This window comes from Neofelis nebulosa, chromosome 10, assembly GCF_028018385.1.
Source record: "Neofelis nebulosa isolate mNeoNeb1 chromosome 10, mNeoNeb1.pri, whole genome shotgun sequence".
Classification (NCBI taxonomy): Eukaryota; Metazoa; Chordata; class Mammalia; order Carnivora; family Felidae; genus Neofelis; species Neofelis nebulosa.
Window position 1 is genome coordinate 5935001 of NC_080791.1, and position 25397 is coordinate 5960397.

Consider the following 25397-nt stretch of genomic DNA (forward strand, 5'->3'; position numbering starts at 1 on the left):
TGTACATTCTCATCTCACACACTGACATTAAAATGACATAAGTTAATCTTTGAGAACAGTTCTTTAAAATCACTTATAGGGGCGCCTGGGTGGCGCAGTCGGTTAAGCGTCCGACTTCAGCCAGGTCACGATCTCGCGGTCCGTGAGTTCGAGCCCCGCATCAGGCTCTGGGCTGATGGCTCAGAGCCTGGAGCCTGTTTCCGATTCTGTGTCTCCCTCTCTCTCTGCCCCTCCCCCGTTCATGCTCTGTCTCTCTGTCCCAAAAATAAATAAAAAACGTTGAAAAAAAAAAAAAAAAAAAAATTTAAAAAAAAAAATAAAATCACTTATAAACCTAATTATAATCCTCTCAACACTGTAATACACCCAATTCAGCCCTTTAACTTTTTCTATCTACCTTTACTCCTGGGCTGATTTCAAGCAGCATCAGGATTTAAATACTGTCTCTATGTTAAGAGCTCCCCAGTTTCCACCTCCAGCTCAGGCTTCCCTAAATTCCCAACATCCCCCTCCCTACCTGACATCTCCTCCAGCCCCAAATCTAAAAGATACCCAAACGCCACATATCTACAAAAGAACTTGAACCCTCCGCCCCCAAATACACTCCTCCTGTTTCTACACTCCCAAGAATGGCTGCTGTATTCTTCCAGCTGCTCAGCCTAAAAACTTTGAAGTGACTTTGCCTCCCCTCCGTATCTCCTACATCCCCCAACCCATCCAAACCATCAAAAAGTCCTGTCTGCTCTCCTTTCATAAAACACACAGGAAATATTTATGCATATAAAAACCTAACCACTTCTAACCATCTCCTTAGCTTCTGCCCTTATGATCCTTCAATGCACCCTTAGCAAGGAAGCCAGGACAGTCTCGTCAAAATATATCTTCTACAGAAAACCCTCCAATGCCATCTCACCCAGAATAAAAACCCACTCCCTGACCCTGACTTTCAAGCCTCACATGGTCTAGCCTCCCACAGCCTCTCTAACCTGGATATTCCACCCGCCTCCCTTCCATTCATTCATTCCACTCTGGCGACACTGGGCCCCATGCTGTTCCTCCCACACATAAGACATGTTCCCATCTTTGGAACCTTACATCCTCCACTCCTCATGCCCAAAGTGCTCTTCACTCAGATACACAGATCTGCTGTTCCACGGCAAGCCTCTGCATCAAGGTCACTTTTTCAATAATAACTAGCCTGTGCACCCAAAGCCACCAGCACTGGGCACTCAAGATCCCCTCTAGCCTGCCATAGGATGTATCAGTCTGTAACATGCTACACTATTTATTACTTTTGTTGTTTACTGTTCCTCCCTACCCAAATGAAACTCCATGCAGGCAGCCGCTTCTATCTGTTTTGCTCACTAATAGATGGAGGAAGGAATCCTGGAACAAAATAATTTGTTTTATGTGAAACACACCAAATTTAAGTCTCTCACTCTTTAAGAGAAGAATTTAAGGACAGTGTGATTTCTATGAAGTCAAACAGTCAGTAAATGGCACAGTCCAAAATAAAACCGGGTCTCTCTCTTTTCCCCTGGGACGCACTGGTGGAGCATAAGAGAATACATATGAAAATCCATTTTTAAAAGAAGTAAACAAACAAGCAATCGCACGTATAAACACAGTAACACAGATATAGAAACACCCTGCATTAAAATATCAGCACTGCCCAGTAGTAGTAGTATACAAACAGATTCCCATTAACTCACCTCCACCCCAGGGTTTTTGGATGACGTCTGTGTTACAGTTTCTTTGAATTTATTTGCCTTTGCAAGTTGAGCTTTAAGTTGTTCCGCTAATTCCTTCAGAGGGAAAGACAAGAACAATGAGTGTCATATATAGCTTAATTCCTCAGTGAAGAATACTTCAAATGTATATGCAGGAGGGAAAAGAGCAGAGTGAACACTCCTGCAGCAGTAAACCTCAATTCAGGGGACTGCTTTTTAATGAATTCATCTCAGTTACATATGTCTCAAATGCCTGGAGCATTCGTTTATGATTTGAGAGTAAACAATTACAAGGGCATATATTCTAGGGGAGAGACAGGGATATGGGGAAAACAACCTCAAGAATGACATTTTTATAATTCCTCGGATATTATCACCATCCAGTACTCAAAATTTCAATTACTGTAACAAGAAAGCCATAATAAGATTTAACATATTACCTTCTTTAATGTTAAGTAATTTTAATAAGAACTCTGAACGTATCTCATTTTTACTCTAGGAAGTTTATAGAAATGTATAGAAAACAAGTGACATGTAAAGAAATAAACAAAGAGGAGCATATGAACAGGCAAAGAACACTGTTCTCCACTGCAGTGGCTCCGTGACCAAAGGAACAATTCTTTCAACATAAATTAACCTCCTAACTTGGTGACCTCTCTTTCACTAGTGTGAACTAATTCCTTTGTGCTTTCAAAACTCAAACTTTATTTTCCTGCTATTATTTCCTGGCGGGTTGTCTCTCTTACCAAACTTCAGGGCTGAGCTGCAGTTCAGTGTTACCAAGGACCAGATTCAATGAGAAAGTGCGGCATGTGCAAGATACGCCTTTTAACAGACACACAAACTAATAAACATAGAAGCATCTTGTTTGGCAACTTTTATGCTACCAAACAGGGTCATACTGGCAGTACAACAAAACGGAAGCCTACTTAGGGATCACTTATATTTGGATTTGAGATCAGTACATACATATGACCAGGAGGAAATCTATTCTGTCACACCATGCAAAGCTGTCTGGATTTGCTATTCTGCCATGTATGATGTCACACGTATTAGTATATCAGAAATGTGATACTAAAATACAGCAATAATAAATAGACAGAGATAGGTGTAGCTCGCACCAAATCATCCATATTTTCTATTCAGTTCTCAGGTCAATCAGTCTTACGGCATAACATTATTATGGAAATTAAATGAGCTAATCTATACAATGCATCAAACACTTACCAGGCACAAACGTACTACATTAAAATATGCCTACATGAAACAACTATCTTTTTTTAGGAGCTCATTTGTTAGGTACCTAAGTAAAGGAATTTAAGAAAGCAATACATGCTCTCAATAATATGTGACAAAACAAGGGAAAGAAGACAATGACATCTTTATTTCCCTCAAATATGCTATGCTAGAATTGCAAAGTAGAAATTTTAAAAAACATGTCATACCCTGGGATCTCAGACTTCAGAGATCTGACAGAAAAAGTAGACAATTTATTTAGAAGTGGGCAGTACAGGATTTAGGAATGTTCAAGAATTTTGTTAAAGAATCAATAAGCAGCAGTTGGCTACAGCCAACATTGTGAAGAAACTTCCAAAATTACTGGTAAGAAGTTAAACAGTTAACTCCTATTCTCCTAGAAACACCACAGAAGACATACCATATTTCCCATCATCTCTGCCTTGATAATCTTGGCTCCCAGTTTGTTCTTCTCATCAACACTCAAAATGTGGATGGAATCATCTTCAAGACCGCCTCTGTTTGAACAGGACAGATTAAGAGCATATGAAACAGAGGGACACTGCAACTAACAACATCAAGACTCAAATGTGATTTTAATTGACCTCAACAAAATATTCAGCATCAAGAGATCAAGATTCTAAAACCTTAAAATATAAACAAAACAAAAAACAAAGGTTCAATATTCCACCAAAAATCACCAGTTTAAGGCTCTTTGTCACAATACCATAATCAGGCAGTTATAATAACTGACCAAAGTCCCAGTAAGAATGAGATAAATACTATGTGAACTATTTTTTACTATGTAATATTCCCATACTCATTCTAAAAAGGAAACAAACGAGAAAATTAAAACACTACAATCAGGCCATAGTTCTACACAGCTGGGTGTGATAAATTACTGATAGTCTAAGAAACTAAACAGGAAATGGCATGCTTAACTGCAGTCAAAGAATAAAAACAATGAGCATGTGTTCTTTTTGCAACATAAATGCGAAATTACTGAATTAGACAACAAATACTAGTTTATGACTAAGGTCATGGGCCAAACCTAGACTCACTGAAGACCAGAGAAATTTCCAGCCAAGGTTAGATTCCTGGCACATAAAAAGTTGTCCCAGCTTACTTCCCTAAGAAAGATCACTGCGGTACGGGGAAGGGATGCAGGCCGAGCCTGAAGGACTGACTCCTCAGTGAAGGAGACACAGCTAAGATTCCAAAACTTAAAGACAGCCAGACAGAAGAAAGCTGCACAGTGAGAGAAGCACACAAAACTAAAGAGTTCCCCTTGAGTATTTAGCAAGAAACTGCCCATGGCCGGAGAAAGTCCCATCCCAAAGAGAAGAGGAGCGACATCCAGCATTTCTGGGAAAAGTGCCTGATCTCGCTAGCCAGACGAGGAAAGCTTCAACTCAGAAAGCACTGGGGGCAGCATTAAAGGTCTCGCGTCATTACTGGGAAATAATAAGCTCTAGGCTAAATGTTGATCTACGCCCAATGAACCAATGTTAAAAGCAAAAGTCTACAGGAGCAAAGAGTTTCCAATCAACTTAACCATGTTCCCCCAGGGCAAACATCAAGAACTAGTTACAGGAATGCAAAAATATCCCATGCTCAACACAGTAAAATTCATAGCATCTAGTAACCAAAGATAGCAGACGTGCCAAGATGTAGAAAAATAAGACCTACAATTAGGAGAAATAGCTATCAATCAAAATAAACCCAGAACTGACTCAGATGTAAGAAAAAGCAGATAAGAACATTAAAAGTTATTATTGTAACTGCATTCCATATGTTTGAAAAGTTACAAACAAGTAAGACATAAAATAGATCAGAACTGAATTTCTACAGTTGAACACTGGTGTCTCAGATTAAAAAAAACAAACAAACAAAAAAACACTAGATAGGATTCACAGGAGATGAAACTGCCAAGGAAAAAGTAGTGAACTTAAAATATTAGAAACTAGGGGGGCCTAGGTGGCTCAGTCAGTTGGGCAACTCTTGATCTCGACTCAGGTCACGATCTCACAGTTGCTGAGTTCGGGAACCATGTCCCTGCGCTGTCAGCGCAGAGCCTGCTTGGGATTCTCTGTCTCTATCAAAAATAAACAAACAGGGGTGCCTGGGTGGCTCAGTCAGTTAAGTGTCCAATTTCGGCTCAGGTCATGATCTCACAGCTCGTGAGTTCGAGCCCCGCATCGGGCTCTGTGCTGACAGCTCAGAGCCTGGAGCCTGCTTCGGATTCTGTGTCTCCCTCCCGCTCTGCCCCGAACCCACTTGCATTCTGTATCTGTTTCTCTCAAAAATAAATAAACATTAAAAATTTTTTTAATATAATAAATAAATAAACATTAAAAACTATGCAAAATGAAACATACAGCAAAAAAAGAATTTTAAAAAATAAAAAGAGCATCAGAGAACTATGGGATAACCTTAAACCTGACTACTTAGGCCATTGGAGTTCCCAAAAGAAATGGGAGACAGAAGAAACAAAGGCCAAATTTTCCAAACACCTGAAAAGCTGCTTAGAGAACTAAAAATTTCAGGGAATCCCAAGAACAAAAAAAAAAAAAAAAAAACTACATTAAAAAAAAACCCTATTCCCAGGGACATCATAATCAAATTGCCCAAAACTTGTGATAAAGAGAACAATGTTAAAGCAGCCACAGGGGGAATAAAAGAGAGACACACTTAGGCACACAGAAAAAAGTGTGACAGCAGATTTCTCATCAAAAACAATCCAAGCAAGAAAAGAGCAGCAACATTTCCAAAGTACTTTAAATTATCAACCAAAAATTCTATACCAAGTGAAGGTATCTTTCAAAAACAAATTGAAATGAAAACTCTTTCAGACAGAGAGTTGAAAGAATGTTAAAGAAAAGCCTTCAGGCAGAAGGAAAATTATACCAGACTGTAGTATGGATTAACTCAAAGAATGATGCCCTACAAGGGTAAATGAAGAATACTTTCTCTTATTACATAAGTCTCTGTAAAATAATTATTTAAACAAAAATAATAACAATATATGAGAGGTTTATGACAAAGATAAGTAAAATGTATGACAATAACAGAAAAGACTGGAGGGGATAAATGTAAATAAACTATTGTAAAGTTCTTATGCCATACAGGAATGGCATAATGAAGTTGGAGAAGTTAAAAATGTATACTATCAAATCTAAAAACAAACAAAAAACCCCACAAAATACCAAAAAAATTATAACAAGAGAAATGAAACAAAATCATAAAAATATGTAATCTAAAATAAAATAAAGGGGCATCTGGGTGGCTCAGTCAGTTAAGCTGCTGACTTCAGCTCATGTCATGATCTTGCAGTTTGTGAGTTCAAGCCCCCCGCTGGGCTCTGTGCTGACAGCTCAGAGCCTGGAGCCTGCTAAGGATTCTGTTTCCCTCTCTTTCTGCCCCTCCCCCATTCAGGCTCTGTCTCTGTCTCTGTCTCTGTCTCTCTCTCTCAAAAATAAACATTAAAAAATTTTTTTTAATTAAAATAAGTCACATAAAGAGGAAAAAGGGAACAAAGAACACATAGGACAAGTAGAAAACAAAGAGCAAAATTAGACTTAAACCTTTATATCACATATATAAATGGTCTAAACATGTGAGTTAAAAGGCAAAATTGTCAGATAAAAGAGCAAAACTCAATGACAGAAAACATACCAGAAAGACAAACACGTCAAATATAAAAGGGGGGAGTGGGAGATATATCATGTTTTACACTAGTCAAAAGAAAGGTAAAGTGACTTCTTTACTATCAAACAAATTAGATTACAGAGCAATAAATATTACCAGGGACAAAGAAAGCTGTTTCACTTCATATGAAAAAGAGGTCAATCCATCAAGAGTACAAAAGAATCCCTAATGTAAGAGAGCTTCAAAATACACAAAGCAAAAACTGACAGAATTGCAAAGAGAAAGAGACTAATTTTACAATTACAGTTGCAGATTTTAAGACCCCACTCCCAGTACTTAATATATTCTTCAAGAATATGGAAGACTTGAATAACACTATCACTACCACGACCTAATGGAAATTCAGAGAATACCCTACCACGTAAGAGAATACACATTCTTTCCTGTGCATGCCAACATTTACCAAGATAGGCCATATTCTGAGCCATAAAGCAAGTCTCAATAAATTTAAAGGGATTTACGTCATACAAACTGTGTTCTCTAACCCCAATGAAATTAAATTAGAAATCGTTAACAAAAATCTCTGAGAAATCCTCAACTATGTGGAAACTAAATAGCATATCTGGGAATAACCCATGGTCAATAACAAAATCAAAGAGAAATTAAAAAGTACTGCAAACCGAATAAAAATATAAACATAACAGGGCGTCTGGGTGGCTCAGTTGGTTAAACGCCCGACTTCACCTCAGGTCATGATCTAATGGTTTATGAGCTAGAGCCCCATATTGGACTCTGTGCTGACAACTCAGAGCCTGAAGCCTGCTTTGGATTCTGTGTCTCCCTCCCTCTCTCTCTCTGCCCCTTCCCCCACTCACGCTCTGTCTCTCAAAAATAAACATGTGTATATGTATATACATATACACACACACATACATACATATACATAACAAATCAGAATTTATAGAATGCTAGTAAAGCATTACTTAGGGAGAAGTTATAGCTCTAAATGCTTATATTAGAAAAGAAAGATCTCAAATCAATGATCTCAAATCTATGTAAAATGATACAATCAATGGGTAAACCATTTGGTAGTTTCTTAAAATTTAAAGATATAATTACCACATGATCTAGCCATTCCTCTCCTAGGTATTTACCCAAGAGAAAAGGAAGCATACATCCACACAAAGTTCTGTACATGAATATTCCAAGAAGCATTATGTACAATAGCTAAAAACTGGAAACATTCTATATGTTCACCAACAGGTGAATGGAAAAATTGTTTTATCTACCAATGGAAAACTACCCACCCATCAATAAAAAGGAATGAATTACTGCAACAACATGGATAAAGCTCAAAATAATTATGCACAGTGAAAGCCAGACAAAAAAAGAGTATATAACATATGATCCCACTTACATAAAACTCCAGAAAATGCAAACTAGTCTATAATTAAAGAAAGCAGATGAGTGAAATCTAGGGGGGTTGTAAGGGTGTGGGGAGAGGTGGGAGAGAATTATAAAAGGGTACCAGAAAACCCTGGGGGATGATGGTTTTGTGAGAACATACATACTTCTAAACTTAGCAGATTGTACATTTCTATGTGCAGTTTATTACATGTCAATTATACTTCAATAGTTGTTTTTCAAAACCCTCAAAGAGGAGTGATTTTAAAAACTTTCAAGCTAAAAACCCTGTCAGAATCTCACATATCAAGGATGTATCTATGATATTTCTAGTTTTCCTGAATTAGCACATTTCATCAGACTCTACTGAAATCAACTTGCATTTTCAACATACATTCTGAGTGGGGTAACAGCAAAATATATAAACAGATCTTCAAATCAAAACTTGACCTAACAAGCAATTATTTCTAAATAGCAAATTCCCTTTTGGAAAAAAAAAAAAAATAGCAAATCTTTCAGGAGACAGCATGTGAATTTTTTTAAAAACAGACATTAATATCTGCAGAAATTCTGGAAGAACCATTTCTTCTCACAGAAAGAAAAAACACCATGGTGCTCAGACTAAGAAACCTAAAATATTTTAGCACCATTAGAAATATTAGGTAATGCACCATTAGAAAGGAAAATGTTTTTGTTCCTTTCAAATTCCTTCAGTCTACATTTTAAAAACCAATTAGGAAGAGCAGTAGAGACACTGCATTCACGTGAGCAGAACATCACTACCATTTACGTGCTGCTAGACGTGGAGGGATTGCTTGTCAGTTAGTTGGACTGTTTTGTATGGAAAATATTTTTCAGTAACTTTTTCCAAATTCAATTCTGAGGTACACATCATTTTTATTATAAATGTAATTTACTTTAATTTCAAGGGTCAATATGTCAACAGATTCATGCCTACAAATAGGGATAAAAATAAAGGTATAAACACCTAAGAACAGATTCAAATTCTAAGAGTTCTAAATGCAACCTTTTCATGAAGCACTAGAAGCTGTTTCTTTAAAATGCCAATGCAGGGGCACCTGGGTGGCTCAGTCGGTTAAGCATCTGACTGTGGCTCAGGTCATGATCTCAGTTTGTGGGTTCAAGCCCCGCGTCAGGCTCTGTGCTGAGAGCTCAGATTCTGTGTCTCCCTCTCTCTCTGCCCCTCCCCCACTCACATTCTGTCTGTCTGTCTCTGTCTCCCTCCCTCCCTCAAAAATAAACATTAAAAAAAATATTTTTAATAAATAAATAAATAAATAAAGAGAATGCTAATCCTACTGTTGCATCATCATTGTAGAAATGAGAAATCCCTGTTAGTATTACAAGAAAAGGAGTTCTGGAGTCAGACTGACATGGGTTCAAATCCAGACTCTGTCCTTTACAAACTCTATGAGACTGGGCAAGTATCTTAACCTCTCCCAGGCTATAAAACCAAAAAGATGATCAATACCTACCCTCACATTATCAGAATCAAATGTGACAATGTATAAAACTATAATAAATTCAGTAATAAAATAAAATTCTAAACACAACACATAGCCTGATGCTCAATAATGGTAACTTTTGCCACTGAGAGCCAATTACTGAGTCAAAGAGGAATGTTCCAACCAGTCTTCCATTCACCACGCTCAAAATCCAACAGTGAAATCTTTTCAAGAAAGGAAAGAGGGGTGCCTGGCTGGCTCAGTTGGAGAGGAATGCAATTCTTGATTTCAGGGTCATGGGTTCGAGCCCCGCATCGGGTATAGAGATGACTTAAACAAATAAACTTAAGGAAAATTGTTTAAAAGAATGTCCAGAAATGGTACACAGTAAGTAAGCAAATCCTTCCAAGGGGCCACAGAAATAGATGCCTCATCACTGAGCCACAGAAGCCAACTCAAGCTCCCCCTTTCCTCTACATTCACTCCTTTGGTTCATGACTTCTTGTCTCTCAACTAGAGCTTCCTCGCCAATATTTTATCCTCAAATCTGTTCCATTTCCCAGACTGGCCTACACAGTATGTTGGAATCTTTCTAAAATACAAATCTGGGGGCACCTGGGTGGCTCAGTTGGTTAAGCATCCAACTTCGGCTCAGGTCATGATCTTAACAGTTCATGGGTTCGAACCCCGCGTCAGGCTCTGTGCTGACAGCTCAGAGCCTGGAGCCTGCTTCGGATTCTGTGTCTCCCCCTCCCTCTGCCCCTTCCCTGTTCACGCTCTGTCTCTCAAAAATAAATAAATGTGAAAACATTTTTAATAAATAAATAAAATACAAATCTGATCTATTTCAAATCCTGGAGATACTTGTTACCAATCACTAGAGAATACTGTCCAACTCGGGAGCATGACTTCTGGAGCTGTTTACAAGGCACGTGAGGCATATTCGCTATAACTGCCTACCCATTTTCCTCCCATTCAACTACATTCCACAAGTTATTGAGAGGTGAATTTGTGCTATGCGCTCTACCAGGATTCAGAGACGCAAAGACCATAAAAAGAAATATGCCCTCTCCTCAGGGAGTTACTGCATCTGACACTCCAAAATTCTGCTCTCAAATACTCAACTAGACCACGCTGACTTGTCTCCAAGTTATCTCCATGTTGATTACCCCTTCCCACTTACACCTAATGAGTTCATCCCTCAAGACCCTATCTTTCCTGGATTCTGTTCCCCCAGTGATATCTCAGAGGAGTTAATCATCCCTTGTTGTACACAGGAATTGTAATCATAAGGATCTATATTTAGACCTGCAACTAACTGTAAGTATCACGGCGTTTATGTACATATTTCTTCACGTGCCTATATAACTGGCTCTTTGATATCGTGAGCTCCTTGAAAGCAGAAACTGTGTCATAACTGTTTTTATAGCACTAGACCTAAGAAGGAGGTGCTGAATTCAGTAAATGTAAGACGCACAGCAGAAAGAATCTGTCAAAGCCATCTAACTGAAGTTCCAAGGGACCTGTCTGGTACAAAAATCACTTCCCCTCATCACTGCATTCCTGGTCATACCAGAACAGATACTTTTTCTTTTTTTTTCAAATCTGAATAAAAGAGAGTTTGTTTCTCAAACTTTCAACTTCCAAAGATCACTTAAAGAAAATATGACATGCACACAGACCAGTAATTTTAACTGTTCATCAACATTTTGGTCAAAATAAAAAGCTAATATCACCTCATGCCAGTCAGAGTGGCTAAAATGAACAAATCAGGAGACTATAGATGCTGGCGAGGATGTGGAGAAACGGGAACCCTCTTGCATTGTTGGTGGGAATGCAAACTGGTGCAGCTGCTCTGGGAAACAGTGTGGAGATTCCTCAAAAAATAAATCTACCCTACAACCCAGCAATAGCACTGCTAGGAATTTACCCAAGGGATACAGGGGTGCTGAGGCATAAGGGCACTTATACCCCAATGTTTATAGCAGTACTTTCAACAATAGCCAAATTATGGAAAGAGCCTAAATGTCCATCAACTGATGAATGGATAAAGAAATCGTGGTTTATATACACAATGGAACACTACGTGGCAATGAGAAAGAATGAAATATGGCCTTTTGTAGCAACGTGGATGGAACTGCAGGGTATTATGCTAAGGGAAGTAAGTCAGGCAGAGAAAGATACCATATGTTCTCACTCATATGTGGATCCTGAGAAACTTTACAGAAGACCACAGGGGAGGGGAAGGAAAAAAAAAAAAAAAGAGATGGAGGGAGGCAAACCATAAGAGACTCTTAAAAATAGAATAAACTGAGGGTTGATGGGAGGTGGGAGGGCGGGGAGGGTGGGTGATGGGCACTGAGGAGGGCACCTGTTGGGATGAGCACTGGGTGTTGTATGGAAACCAATTTGACGACAAATTTCATATTAAAAAAAAAAGCTAATAGCAGTTAAGTCATAACAATGAGAGGACATTTCAACTTTGTGAGCTGTGTGTGAATTAAATTGTTCTGTCACTTTTTCTCTTCTGAAGCCACCAAACTCACTGTGGTGCATACAAAGACTAAAAAGGAACACCAATATTGTGGGGATCCTATGTTGAAAAACACTGACCTGAGTTGTCAAGAATTTCTGTAATTTTCTCCTGTCACTCACAAATTACAGTCACACTCTCCTCTTCTTCAACACCCCCGTCCAAGACCAATCCTTCCACTTGTCTGAGTATATCAGATCCTACATTTATCCACAGTACCCTTGGGATTTTGCCCATAAATTATGCCATCTATCATCACTCTTCTAAAATTGATACTTCTCCCTTAATATATAAACATATTCAAGTGTCTGCAACTTAAAAGAAAAAAAAGGGAAAGAGAAAGGAGGCACTTTACTTAACCCATGTTTCCCATGTACACTTTTCATCTCTACCACCTCATGACCCACAATCATAACTTAGTCTATGAAATCTGACTGATAAATCCTCTTTCACAATGATTTTTTTTATTTTTTTAATCTTTATTTATCTTTGAGAGAGACAGACAGACAGAACGCAAGCAGGGGAGGGGCAGAGGGAGAGAGAGACACAGAATCCGAAGCAGTCTCCAGGCTCCAGGCTCTGAGCTGTCAGCACAGAGCCCAATGCAGGTTTCAAACTCACGAGCCATGAGATCATGACCTGAGCTAAAGTCTGACGCTTAACCAACTGAGCTACCCAGGCACGCCTACAATGACAGTATTTTTTATTAAACTGCCAAAGACCTCTATTATTTCTATCCAAAGGCATATCTTTGTCATTTTACTTGACTCTTCCCACCACTTCTTAGTATGCAAAGTTGAAGATTCAATCAAGAGAGGACAGTGAAGGGGCACCTGGGTGGCTCAGGTGGTTTAGCATCTGACTCTTGATTTCAGCTCAGGTCACAGTCGTGAGATTAAGCCCTGTGTGGGGCTCTATGCTGAGCATGAAGCCTGCCTGGGATTCTCTTTCTCTCCCTCTCATTCTCCCTGTCACTCTCCCTCTCTCAAAATAAACATTAAAAAAGAGAGAGAGGACAATGAAGGTATGCTAAACTCCAACCAAAGCTCCCAAGTTTCAAGAAGATAACTGAAATCCCAAGAAAGCTTTAAAAGCAACAACCTTCACTGTCATAAAATTCATACTCGTACATCTTTTTTTTGGGGGGGGGGTATTTTCTAACAGAAATTGTTTATTAGGAGACAAAAAGTAGATAAGGATAAATTAGATGATATAACAAAAATTCTGAGCCTCTCTGATACTAATATTTTCAATATTAACATACACTTCAATTCACTTCATAGAATAATAGGTATCAAATAAAGACTAAAATGAGTTGCTGGGCACACAATGAATACAGGACACATGATTTCATCTGGTTAACGCCACAGCAAAGACACCCCTTGGCAGCAAATGCAAGGAACAGACTCTCCCTTACTTTCTCTTAACATTGACAATAATGAGCAAATGCCCGAAAGAAACCTCGCCATGACATCTGCAATCATCCTGTACGAAGGAAAAAGTACAAGCATTTCTCATTTTCCAGGATTATTGCTACATTTCAGAAGTCTTCTTCATAATTAATTTCTAAAAAACAAATCCCCTTTTCCCATTAAAATGTATTCTCTGTGCAGCACACACACACCCAACTCTGCCTAAAAACTTTTGAGGAAGAAGTAATTAAAAAGCCTCCACCCAATGACATTTCAGAAACCCTGAGCACACTGCAATTATTCTTTGCCTGCTGGCAGTGTTCATAGATCTCCTGCCCTTAATTACTCTCAACGCTTGTTCGCCAATTTTCTCCCTGTCCAAGGATCTCATGACTATACTCAAAACCTTCAGAACCTGTCATCCTTCTCTTGTCCTTCTGAGCTCCCACAACAAACTCTGCCAAGAATTATACCCAAAGGCTAAGACAGTATATAAAATGGGTTAGTTCCTGATACTAACTTTATAAAATCTAAATTAAGGACAGCACACTAGTTTTTGTTCATATGGCATAATATTCTAGGTTTCAGAATCCAGAAAATACACAGCTGATATATTTTCCAACAAAACAAAATTATCCACAAACGCATTTTATTTCTAGGAATAATAAGCTTAAAGTTCTTGAGCATATGGACACCTTCCTTCTAGAGGATGCTTTTCGCCTACTTGAGAAAAATGCAAGGCCTGAAGAGGACAAAGGAAAAGAATGAGAAATGTGATCACAGCAAGAATGAATGAAAAGTAAGGATGAAAAAGGAAAATGAAACAAGAAGAAAAAGGAAATCTACAAGTGATGTAAACACTATATATTACGTGAAAACTATAGTCTTTACAGAGAACTCAAAGAGTAGCCAAAACAGATGACTAGCTAACAAAAATAAAACAAACACTAACATTTATAACGATACGCCAAACTTCACTCAGATTTAAAGAAATGCAAATCAAGCAAAGATTCTGTTTCTCAATGATGCAAATGACAAAAGTTCAAGGCTAAAAAGTTCAATAATACTGATGGTAAGGAAGAGAAAAGTCATCCTAATATTTGGCTGGTAAGAGAGTAAACTGGCTAATATAACAAGATTTAGAAATATAATCCAACTGCTTGGAATTTATTTTACAGCTATATTTAACCAATGTGCAAAGATACACATCGCTATTACTGCTGCACTTTTGTAAGGGCGACAAACTAGAAATCACCTAAAATCCACCAAGAGGGGACCCAGGAGAACTACTAGCTTATACCTCAGTTTTAATAGAATATTAAAGAGCCTTTAAAAAGTACATACATACAGGATGATGGGAAAACATCTTTAAGATATACTGATTGGGGAAAAAAAAGACATCAAAGTTCAGAATGGTACATACATTGTGAAGCTATGTAACTTAGATAGGTAATTAAGTTTTTTATATAATATTATCTCTACCAAAACGGTCACAAACCCAGAAAATGGCTAAGTGTTACATACAATTGCCAGATAAAAAACATGACACCCAGTCAAATTTGAATTTCAGGTAAACAAAAATTTTGCGGGGTCAGTCTGTCCACATACTGCAAGGGACTTACTATTTTTTATTTGCTCAACCTGGCAACTCTCTCAACACACCACTGTGTGAGCTACACCCTCAACGCCTCAGTTTCTGCATGTGGAAAATACAGCACAGACGATTATTTCTTCTACTTGTACTATTATTTCTATGATTTTTCCCCCTACTTCTAAAACTTATTCATTCTAGGGGCAGTTGGGTGGCTTAGTCAGCTGAACGTCCGACTTCGGCTCAGGTCATGATCTCGCAGTTCGTGGGTTCAAGCCCCGCATCGGGATCTGTGCTGATGGCTCAGAGCCTGTAGCCTGCTTCAGATTCTGTGTCTCCCTCTCTCCCTGCCCCTTCCCCAATCATGCTCTGTCTCTCTCTGTCTCTCAAAAATGAAGAAACGTTAAAAAAAATAAAATAAAACTTATTCATTCTAAAGCTCCCTAGAATTCTAGCATTTTATAAAGAATTCAGCATATACCCAGGATAATGTTCAAACTAACAGATTCCCACAATGCTTCAGTGGACCTCTTCAGTCCCTGGAAACAGACATTCCTCAACATGCTTCCTGGTCTCTGACTTTACACAACCCACACGGGCTCAGGAATCTTTTCTTTCACATATATGTAGATGATTTCTAGATTGTTCTTTCCTTTTCCAGTCAATCAGGGAATTCATGGAAAGCTTCAAACCATCTGCAACACCAAAATGACAGAGCTAACAAAAATACTGCCTTCATGGGGTGCCTGGGTGGCTCAGTTGGTTAAGCATCCGACTCTTCATTTTGGATCAGGTCATGTTCTCACAGTTCGTGAGTTTGAGCACCTCGTCAGGCTCTGTGCTGACAGCCTGCTTGGGATTCTCTCTCCCTCTCTCTGCCCCACCCCCAACCCCTGCCGCTCGTGTGTGCTCACTTGCTCTCTCAGAAAAAATAAACATTTAAAATATACACATGTACACGTGTATTGCCTTCAGACCAAAAAAATACAGCTTTTAGTGAGTACCTATATTACAGTATATCTATCGGAAATGTACAATTTAAATATGACCTACAAATATAAAGCAATTAGAGAACCAGATGAAATACTGAGTGTAAGGCTATTTCCCAGGTAGCTGAAGACTGCCCAAATGTTAAGCCAACCCTGAGGATAAAAGTAAGAGTCTCCTCTCATTTTATGAAGCCAGTATTACTTTGATTCCTAAACCAGACAGAGACCCAGTAAAAAAGAGAACTACAGGCCAATATCCCTGATGAATATGGATGCAAAAATTCTCAATAAGATACTAGCAAATCGAATTCAACAGCATATAAAAAGAATTATTCACCATGATCAAGTGGGATTCATTCCTGGCCTGCAGGGCTGGTTCAACATTCGCAAATCAATCAATGTGATACATCACATTAATAAAAGAAAAGAACCAAAAGATCCTGTCAATCGATGTAGAAAAGGCCTTTGACAAAATTCAGCAACATTTCTTAATAAAAAACCTCGAGAAAGTCAGGATAGAAGGAACATACTTACACATCATAAAAGCCATTTATGAAAAGCCCACAGCTAACATCATCCTCAATGGGGAAAAACTGAGAGCTTTCTCCCTGAGATCAGGAACACGACAGGGATATCCACTCTCACTGCTGTTGTTTAACACAGTGTTGGAAGTTCTAGCATCAGCAATCAGACAACAAAAGGAAATCAAAGGCATCAAAATTGGCAAAGATGAAGTTAAGCTTTCACTTTTTGCAGATGACATGATATTATACATGGAAAATCCGATAGACTCCACCAGAAGTCTGCTAGAACTGATACATGAATTCAGCAAAGTTGCAGGATACAAAATCAATGTACAGAAGTCAGTTGCATTCTTATACACTAACAATGAAGCAACAGAAAGACAAATAAAGAAACTGATCCCATTCACAATTGCACCAAGAAGCATAAAATACCTAGCAATAAATCTAACCAAAGATATAAAAGATCTGTATGCTAAAAACTATAGAAAGCTTATGAAAGAAATTGAAGAAGATATAAAGAAATGGAAAAACATTCCGTGCTCATGGATTGGAAGAATAAATATTGTCAAAATGTCAATACTACCCAAAGCTATCTACACATTCAATGCAATCCCAATCAAAACTGCACCAGCATTCTTCTCAAAACTAGAACAAGCAATCCTAAAATTCATATAGAACCACAAAAGGTCCCGAATAGCCAAAGTAATTTTGAAGAAGAAGACCAAAGTGGGAGGCATCACAATCCCAGACTTTAGCCTCTACCACAAAGCTGTCATCATCAAGACAGCATGGTATTGGCACAAAAACAGACACATAGACCAATGGAATAGAATAGAAACCCCAGAACTAGACCCACAAACGTATGGCCAACTCATCTTTGACAAAGCAGGAAAGAACATCCAATGGAAAAAAGACAGTCTCTTTAACAAATGGTGCGGGGAGAACTGGACAGCAACATGCAGAAGGTTGAAACTAGACCACTTTCTTAGACCATTCGCAAAAATAAACTCAAAATGGATAAAGGACCTGAATGTGAGACAGGAAACCATCAAAACCCTAGAGGAGAAAGCAGGAAAAGACCTCTCTGACCTCAGCCGTAGCAATCTCTTACTCGACACATCCCCAAAGGCAAGGGAATTAAAAGCAAAAATGAATTACTGGGACCTTATGAAGATAAAAAGCTTCTGCACAGCAAAGGAAACAACCAACAAAACTAAAAGGCAACCAACGGAATGGGAAAAGATATTTGCAAATGACATATCAGACAAAGGGCTAGTATCCAAAATCTATAAAGAGCTCACCAAACTCCACGCCCGAAAAACAAATAACCCAGTGAAGAAATGGGCAGAAAACATGAATAGACACTTCTCTAAAGAAGACATCCGGATGGCCAACAGGCACATGAAAAGATGTTCAACGTCGCTCACTCCTCATCAGGTAAATACAAATCAAAACCACACTCAGATATCACCTCACGCCAGTCAGAGTGGCCAAAATGAACAAATCAGGAGACTATAGATGCTGGAGAGGATGTGGAGACACGGGAACCCTCTTGCACTGTTGGTGGGAATGCAAATGGGTGCAGCCACTCTGGAAAGCAGTATGGAGGTTCCTCAGAAAATTAAAAATAGACCTACCCTATGACCCAGCAATAGCACTGCTAGGAATTTATCCAAGGGATACAGGAGTACTGATGCATAGGGGCACTTGTACCCCAATGTTTATAGCAGCACTCTCAACAATAGCCAAATTATGGAAAGAGCCTAAATGTCCATCAACTGATGAATGGATAAAGAAATTGTGGTTTATATACACAATGGAATACTACGTGGCAATGAGAAAAAATGAAATATGGCCCTTTGTAGCAACGTGGATGGAACTGGAGAGTGTGATGCTAAGTGAAATAAGCCATACTAAGAAAGACAGATACCATATAGTTTTACTCTTATGTGAATCCTGAGATGGATGAGAATCCTTATGTGGATCCTGAGAAACTTAACAGAAACCCATGGGGGAAGGGAAGAAAAAAAAAAAAGAGGTTAGAGTGGAAGAGAGCCAAAGCATAAGAGACTCTTAAAAAACTGAGAACAAAGTGAGGGTTGATGGGGGGTGGGAGGGTGGGTGATGGGTACTGAGGAGGGCACCTTTTGGGATGAGCACTGGGTGTTGTATGGAAACCAATTTGACAATAAACTTCATATACTGAAAAAAAAAAAAAAAAAAAGTAAGAGTCTCCTAGTGCCAGCAGCTGGGGACTAGAAACAGTTACCTTCCAGAGTAGGTGGAGCGAAGCCTGGACAATTATATATGTAGACAGCATAAGACATTCTCTAATCCCTGTCCTGTTTATCCAGTCAGTACAACCAGATTTCTCCTTTGGTGTCCTGGGAACAAAACCCTGCCTTGAACCAGAGCCCATCTGACTGGGGCTCCCATCACTCAGTCCAGGTTTTGCCAGCTTCCTCCCACTGAAAGCTGCACATGGTGCTTTATAATCCACAGCTTCAGATTAAGAAAAATGACCTGCCATACCCATGACCCCAAACCACAACGTTTATACCTACTACTGCCACCAGTGATTTCTATTATTTCCTAAAACCTCTTCCTTGAGGGTCCTATTCATTTGGCGGTATTTTAAAACATATTTTAATGATCATTCTAAGCTACTCATTATTCTTTGGACACTTTTTTCCCCACTTATGGCTATTTCCAATACAACCAACTCTATAGCTAAGTCAATTTTTCCTAGGTTTGATCCCACTCAACCTGGGTTTCCTGTTCTACTGACTCAGCTCTGTATATAAGTACAAGAGGTGCAAGAATAGTAACACCAGGGAGTGTTATGCCTAATTACTACAGGTACAACCACTAACCTACCTATATTTCCCTTTTTTTTCTTTTGAGAGAAAGCATGGGTGCACACATGCAGGCAGGGGATGGGCAGGGTGGGAGGGAGGAGGGAGGAAGGGAGAGAGGGAGAGAGGGAGGGGGAGAGAGGGAGAGAGAGAGAGGGAGGGAGGGAAGGAGGGAGGGAGGGAGGGAGAGAATCTTAAGCAGGCTCCACACTCAGCACAGAGGCCAACGTGGGGCTTAATCTCATGACCCTAGGATTATGACCTAAGCAGAAGTCAAGATTTGTATGCTCAGCCAACTAAGCCACCCAGGCACCCTTTTAAAACTCTAACATTATCTTTAAAACCAGTCAACTGTTCAAAGTGGATTATTTCTTTGTCTGCAAAACAGTCCATTAATTCATGCTTTCCTCTATAGGATCTTTTGTATATCTTTTTCACTTCATATGTGGGCTACCTCCAGACAGGCATGCCATATTTACAATCATGATTACGCTTTACAATTAAGTGGTTTCCTTTGAAAGCAATTATGGCAGCAAGAGCACAATCTACCAAAATACCTCCTGTGGCATATCCATTTCAAAAGATTATTAACTCATTTAATATTTTAATGTGCAAAAAAGCAACAGATTTTGAGCTAATATAGCCACTGAGTTCTTCCATTTATTAAATGAAACCGTGAAATGAAATAAATGCAACTCATAAAACAAAACTACTGATTTGTTAAATGGGCAAATCTTATCTCTTCCACAAAATTTAAGAAACAGATTATAACTCACATCTCATTAATAACTGATTTCTTAAAAATACGGCTCAATTTCTTTGAATCTTCTGAAATTTAACATTTAACAGCTTAATAAACAAATGACAGAATACCCAGCAGAGGAAGACTTTGCGTCCTGCACATGCTCTTTCTTCACAGAATCACCTCTCAAGCTTTCGTCCCATGATTTTTCTCTTGTGTCTTCAGAAATGTGCCCACCGCCGACACTGCCATGGGTGTCCACTGACCGTTGATTTGAATGTTTCCTGTCTCCTTCTCTCCTACCAGATTGGCTCCATGACGATGAACTTTCTTCACTGTTTTCTGTGGGTTTTCGAAAACCACGATGCACAGAATCCTGAGTGACCGGTACTGAAGATGAACTAGATGGGTCAAAATTTCTGCCCCTGCTATGAAATGACAGTTCTTCATCATCAGAGGGTCTTAAAAATTTAGGTTTCAAATTTCCAAGAGAAGAAAACTCTTGATTTTGGCTCAGATTGGATTGTCTTCTATACATTTCTGAAGACCCCGACCTATTATCTTTTTCATCACCGCTAGACTTTTCTTTATTGACACTGTTTGTAATACTTGTTGAACTATATCTATCCCTTGAACTTTTATTATCTTTTACCAAGTCTGATTTTCTACTTTCTTGACTACTTTGTGCTGTATCTGAACATGTTGGTCTCCTCCACCGTTCTCGTTTACACTCTTCTTTTGTGGATGCAGTTTTTTCAGCTTCTTCTAATTTCGACTGAAATATTTCCAATGACTACAAAGGAGAGAAAGTAAACAAGATATCTGAAATTAAGAAAGGCTCAATGACTCGTACCCCCATTTGGCATTGTGCCGTGATACACCATCATATGGCACAATGAAGAAAAAACCAATAAAGGAGAGAAGAAAGAACCCATACAATCATTCTACCTGATAAGGGCTTAAGTGTGCCCTCTCCCAACTCATGCTGAAGCCCTAACCTCTGGTACCTCAGAACATGACAGCATCTAGAGACAGGTGCTTGAAGTTCAGCTGGGCCCTAATTCAACCTGATGGATGTTCTTATAAGAAGAAATATGGAAATACAAAAAGATACAGTAGATAAGTACACAAAGAGAAAATACCATGTGAGGACATAGAGAAGGCAGCCATTTATAAGCCAAAAAGAGATGCTCCAGAAGAAACCAAACATTGTAACACCTTAATCTTGGACTTCAATTTTCCTGAATGTGAGAAAATAAATTTCTGTTGTTTAAACCACCTGGTCTGTAGAACTTTGTTATGGCAGCCCTAGCAAACTAATATATCATCCTAAGATAAATGCTTAAAAAAAATATGATTAATCAACAAAAAATTACCAAACAATGAAAAAAATATAATAACTCAAATGTGGGGCCACTTAGACCAACTTCCCAGCACTAAAACAAAATATAATACAGAAAACAGCAAAGATATCATTTATGAAAAATTAATTCCTACTGTCAGTGAGATTCAAGAGGTCACAACATTACTAAAACAAAACAGGTTCTCATGAAAAAAGAACAGTCCAAGAACAAGACAAACTTGTAAATGAAAACTACGTGTCCAAAAATATGCATATATATATATATATATATATATATATATATAGTGAACAAAAGAAAAGAAAACATCCAAATTAGTGAACTCCACACTAGTCTGGGAATTCTGTCTACTTAAGAAAAGATGGTAAATAAATGTAAGTTATAAGGAAAAAAGACAAGGACAATTAACTCTAGAGAATCTAATATGCATATATGGGTACTTCCAGAAGGAAAGAGCAAAAATAGAGCAAAGTATTAACAATATAACAATAATATCAGTAATAAGAATAATATAAGAAAATTTCCCAAGCTAATTTCCACATATGAAGGGCTTATCCAGGAGTGCCTGGGTGGCTCAGTCAGTTAAGTGTCCGACTTCGGCTCAGGTCATGATCTCGCGGTCCATGAGTTCAAGCCCCGCATCGGGCTCTGTGCTGACAGCTCAGAGCCTGGAGCCTGTTTCAGATTCTGTGTCTCCCTCTCTCTCTGCCCCTCCCCCATTCATGCTGTGTCTCTCTCTCTGTCTCAGAAATAAACGTTAAAAAATTAAAAAAAAAAAAAAATGGAAGGAAAACTTTCAAATTCATTCTATGAGGCCAACATTACCATGATACCAAATCCAGATAAAGGCAACACCAAATAAGAGAACTACAGGCCAATATCCCTGATGAACACAGATGCAAAAATTCCCAATACAATACTAGCAAACCAACAATCCCTATCAAAACAACACCAGCATTCTTCACAGAGCTAGAACAAACAATCCCAAAATTTGCATGAAACCAGAAAAGACCTCAAATAGCCAAAGCAATCCTGAAAAAGAAAACCAAAGCTGGAGGCATCACAATCACGGACTTTGAGCTGTATCACAAAGCAGTAATCATCAAGACAGTATGGTACTGGCACAAGAACAGACACTCAGATCAATGGAACAGGATAGAGAACCCAGAAATGGACCCACAAATGTATGGCCAACTACTCTTTGACAAAGCAGGAAAGAGTATCCAATGGAATAAAGACAGTTTCTTCAGCAAGTGGTGCTGGGAAAACTGGACAGTGACATGCAGAAGAATGAACCTGGACCACTTTCTTACAACATACACAAAAATAAACTCAAAATGAATGAAAGACCTAAATGGAAGACAGGAAGCCATCAAAATCCTCGAGGAGAAAGCAGGAAAAAACCTCTTTGACCTCAGTCACAGCAACTTCTTACTCAACACGTCTCCAGAGGCAAGGGAATTAAAAGCAAAAATGAACTATTGGGACCTCATCAAAATAAAAACCTTCTGCACAGCAAAGGAACTAATCAGCAAAACAAAAGGAAACCAATAGAATGGGAGAAGATATTTGCCAACGACATATCAGATAAAGGGTTAGTATCCAAAATCTATAAAGAACTTATCAAACTCAACAACCAAAAAACAAAGAATCCAGTGAAGAAATGGGCAAAAGACATGAATAGACACTTCTCCAAAGAGACATCCAGATGGCCAACCGACACATGAAAAAATGCTCAACATCATTCATCATCAGGGAAATATAAATCAAAACTACAATGAGATACCACATCACCTTGTCAGAATGGCTAACATTAACAACTCAGGCAACAACAGATGTGGTGAGGATGTGGAAAAAAAGGATGTCTTTTGCACTGCTGGTGGGAATGCAAACTGGTGCAGCCACTCTGAAAAACAGTATGGAGGTTCCTCAAAAAATTAAAAATAGAACTACCCTACAACCCAGCAATTACACTCCTAGGTATTTATTTATCCAAGGGATACAGGTGTGCTGTTTTGAAGGGGCACATGCATCCCAATGTTTATAGCAGCACTATCGACAACAGCCAAAGTATGGAAACAGCCTAAATGTCCATCAACAGATGAATGGAGAAGAAGATGTATACATACACAATGGAGTATTACTTGGCAATCAAAAAGAATGAAATGTTGTCGTTTGCAACTATGTCAATGGAACTAGAGGTTATTACGCCAAGCAAAATTAGTCAGTCAGAGAAAGACAAATATCATAAGACTTCACTCATATGAGGAATTTTAGATACAAAACAGATGAACCTAAGGGAAGCAAAAATAATATAAAAACAGGGAGGGGGACAAAACATAGGAGACTCTTAAATATAGAGAACAAACAGAGGGTTGCTGGAGGAGTTGTGGGAGGAGTGATGGGTTAAATGGGTAAGGGGCATTAAGGAATCTACTACTGAAATCACTGTTGCACTATATGCTACCTAACTTGGATGTAAATTAAAAAAAAAAAAAAAAATACCAGCAAACCACTTCCAATAGTACATTAACAGAATCATTCACCACGACCAAATGGGATTTATTCCTGGACTGCAAGGGTGGTTCAATATTTGCAAATCAAACAATGTGATAATATCAGTAAGAGAGAGGAAAAGAACCGTATGATCATTCCAACAGATTCAAAAAAGCATCTAACAAAGTACAACATCCATTCATGATAAAAACCCTCAACAAAGTACATTTACAGGGAACATACCTCATCATAATAAAGGCCATCTATGAAAAAACCACAGCTAATATCATCCTCAATGGTAAAACTGAGAATTTTTCCTCTATGGTCAGGAACAAGACAGGAATGTCCACTCTCACCACTGTTATTTAACATAGTACCTGAAGTCCTAGCCTCAGGAATTAGACAACAAAAAGAAAAGGCATCCAAATTGGCAAGGAAAAAGTCAAACTTTTGCTACTTGCACATGACAAGAAACTATATATTGAAAACCCACCAAAAAATTGCTAGAACTGAAACACAAATTCAGCAAAGCTGCAGGACACAAAATGAACATAAAGAAATCTGTTGCATTTCTATACATCAATAATAAAGCAGCAGTAAGAGATATTAAGTAATCAATCCCACTCACAACTATACCAAAAACAATAAGATACCTAGGAATAAACCTAACCAAAGATATGAAAGACCTGTACTATGAAAAGCACTGATGAAAGAAATGGAAAGATGACACAAAAAAATGGAGAGACATTCCATGCCCATGGATTGGAAGAACACTTTTAAAATGTCTATACCTCCAAGCGATCTACACATTTAGTTCAATCCCTATCAAAACACCAACAGCATTTTTCACAGAGCTAGAACAAACAATTGTAAAATTTGTATGGAATCACAAAAGATCCAAAATAGGCAAAGCAATCCTGAAAAACAAAAGCAAAGCTGTAGGCATCATAATTCTGGACTTCAAGTTATATGACAAAGCTACAGTGATCAAACCAGTATGGTACTGGCACAAAAATAGACACATAGATCACTAGAACAGGATAGAAAACCCAGAAATGAACCCACAACTATATGGTCAATTAATCTTCAATCAAAGCAGAGAAAAATATCCAATGCAAAAAAGATAGTCTCTTCTTCAACAAATGGTGTTGGGAAAACTGGTCAGCTATAAGCAAAAGGTTGATCCTGGACCACTTTCTTACACTATACACAAAAAGACAAACTCAAAATGGAATAAACCTACATGTGACATATGAAACCATAAAAATCCTAGAAGAGAAGACAGACAGGAACTTCTTTGACATTGGCCCATTAATTTCTTACTAGATATGTCTCCTGAGGCAAGGGAAATAAAAGCAAAAATGAACTATTGGGACTACATCAAAATAAAAAGCTTCTGCACAGCAAAGG

At 38.4% G+C, this 25397-nt stretch overlaps 1 protein-coding gene across 2 annotated transcripts in view; it reads right to left on the minus strand.

Moving 5' to 3' along the window:
- CWF19L2 (CWF19 like cell cycle control factor 2) overlaps positions 1 to 25397 on the minus strand; it is a 150988-nt gene that overhangs the window by 79539 nt on the left and 46052 nt on the right. For both annotated transcript variants that reach the window (XM_058686629.1, XM_058686630.1), the window contains exons 8-10: positions 20262 to 20923; positions 3388 to 3484; positions 1713 to 1805 (exon numbers count right to left, since the gene is read on the minus strand). In XM_058686629.1, the coding sequence (XP_058542612.1) occupies positions 1713 to 1805; positions 3388 to 3484; positions 20262 to 20923 (852 nt within the window). The remainder of the gene's footprint in view (positions 1 to 1712; positions 1806 to 3387; positions 3485 to 20261; positions 20924 to 25397) is intronic.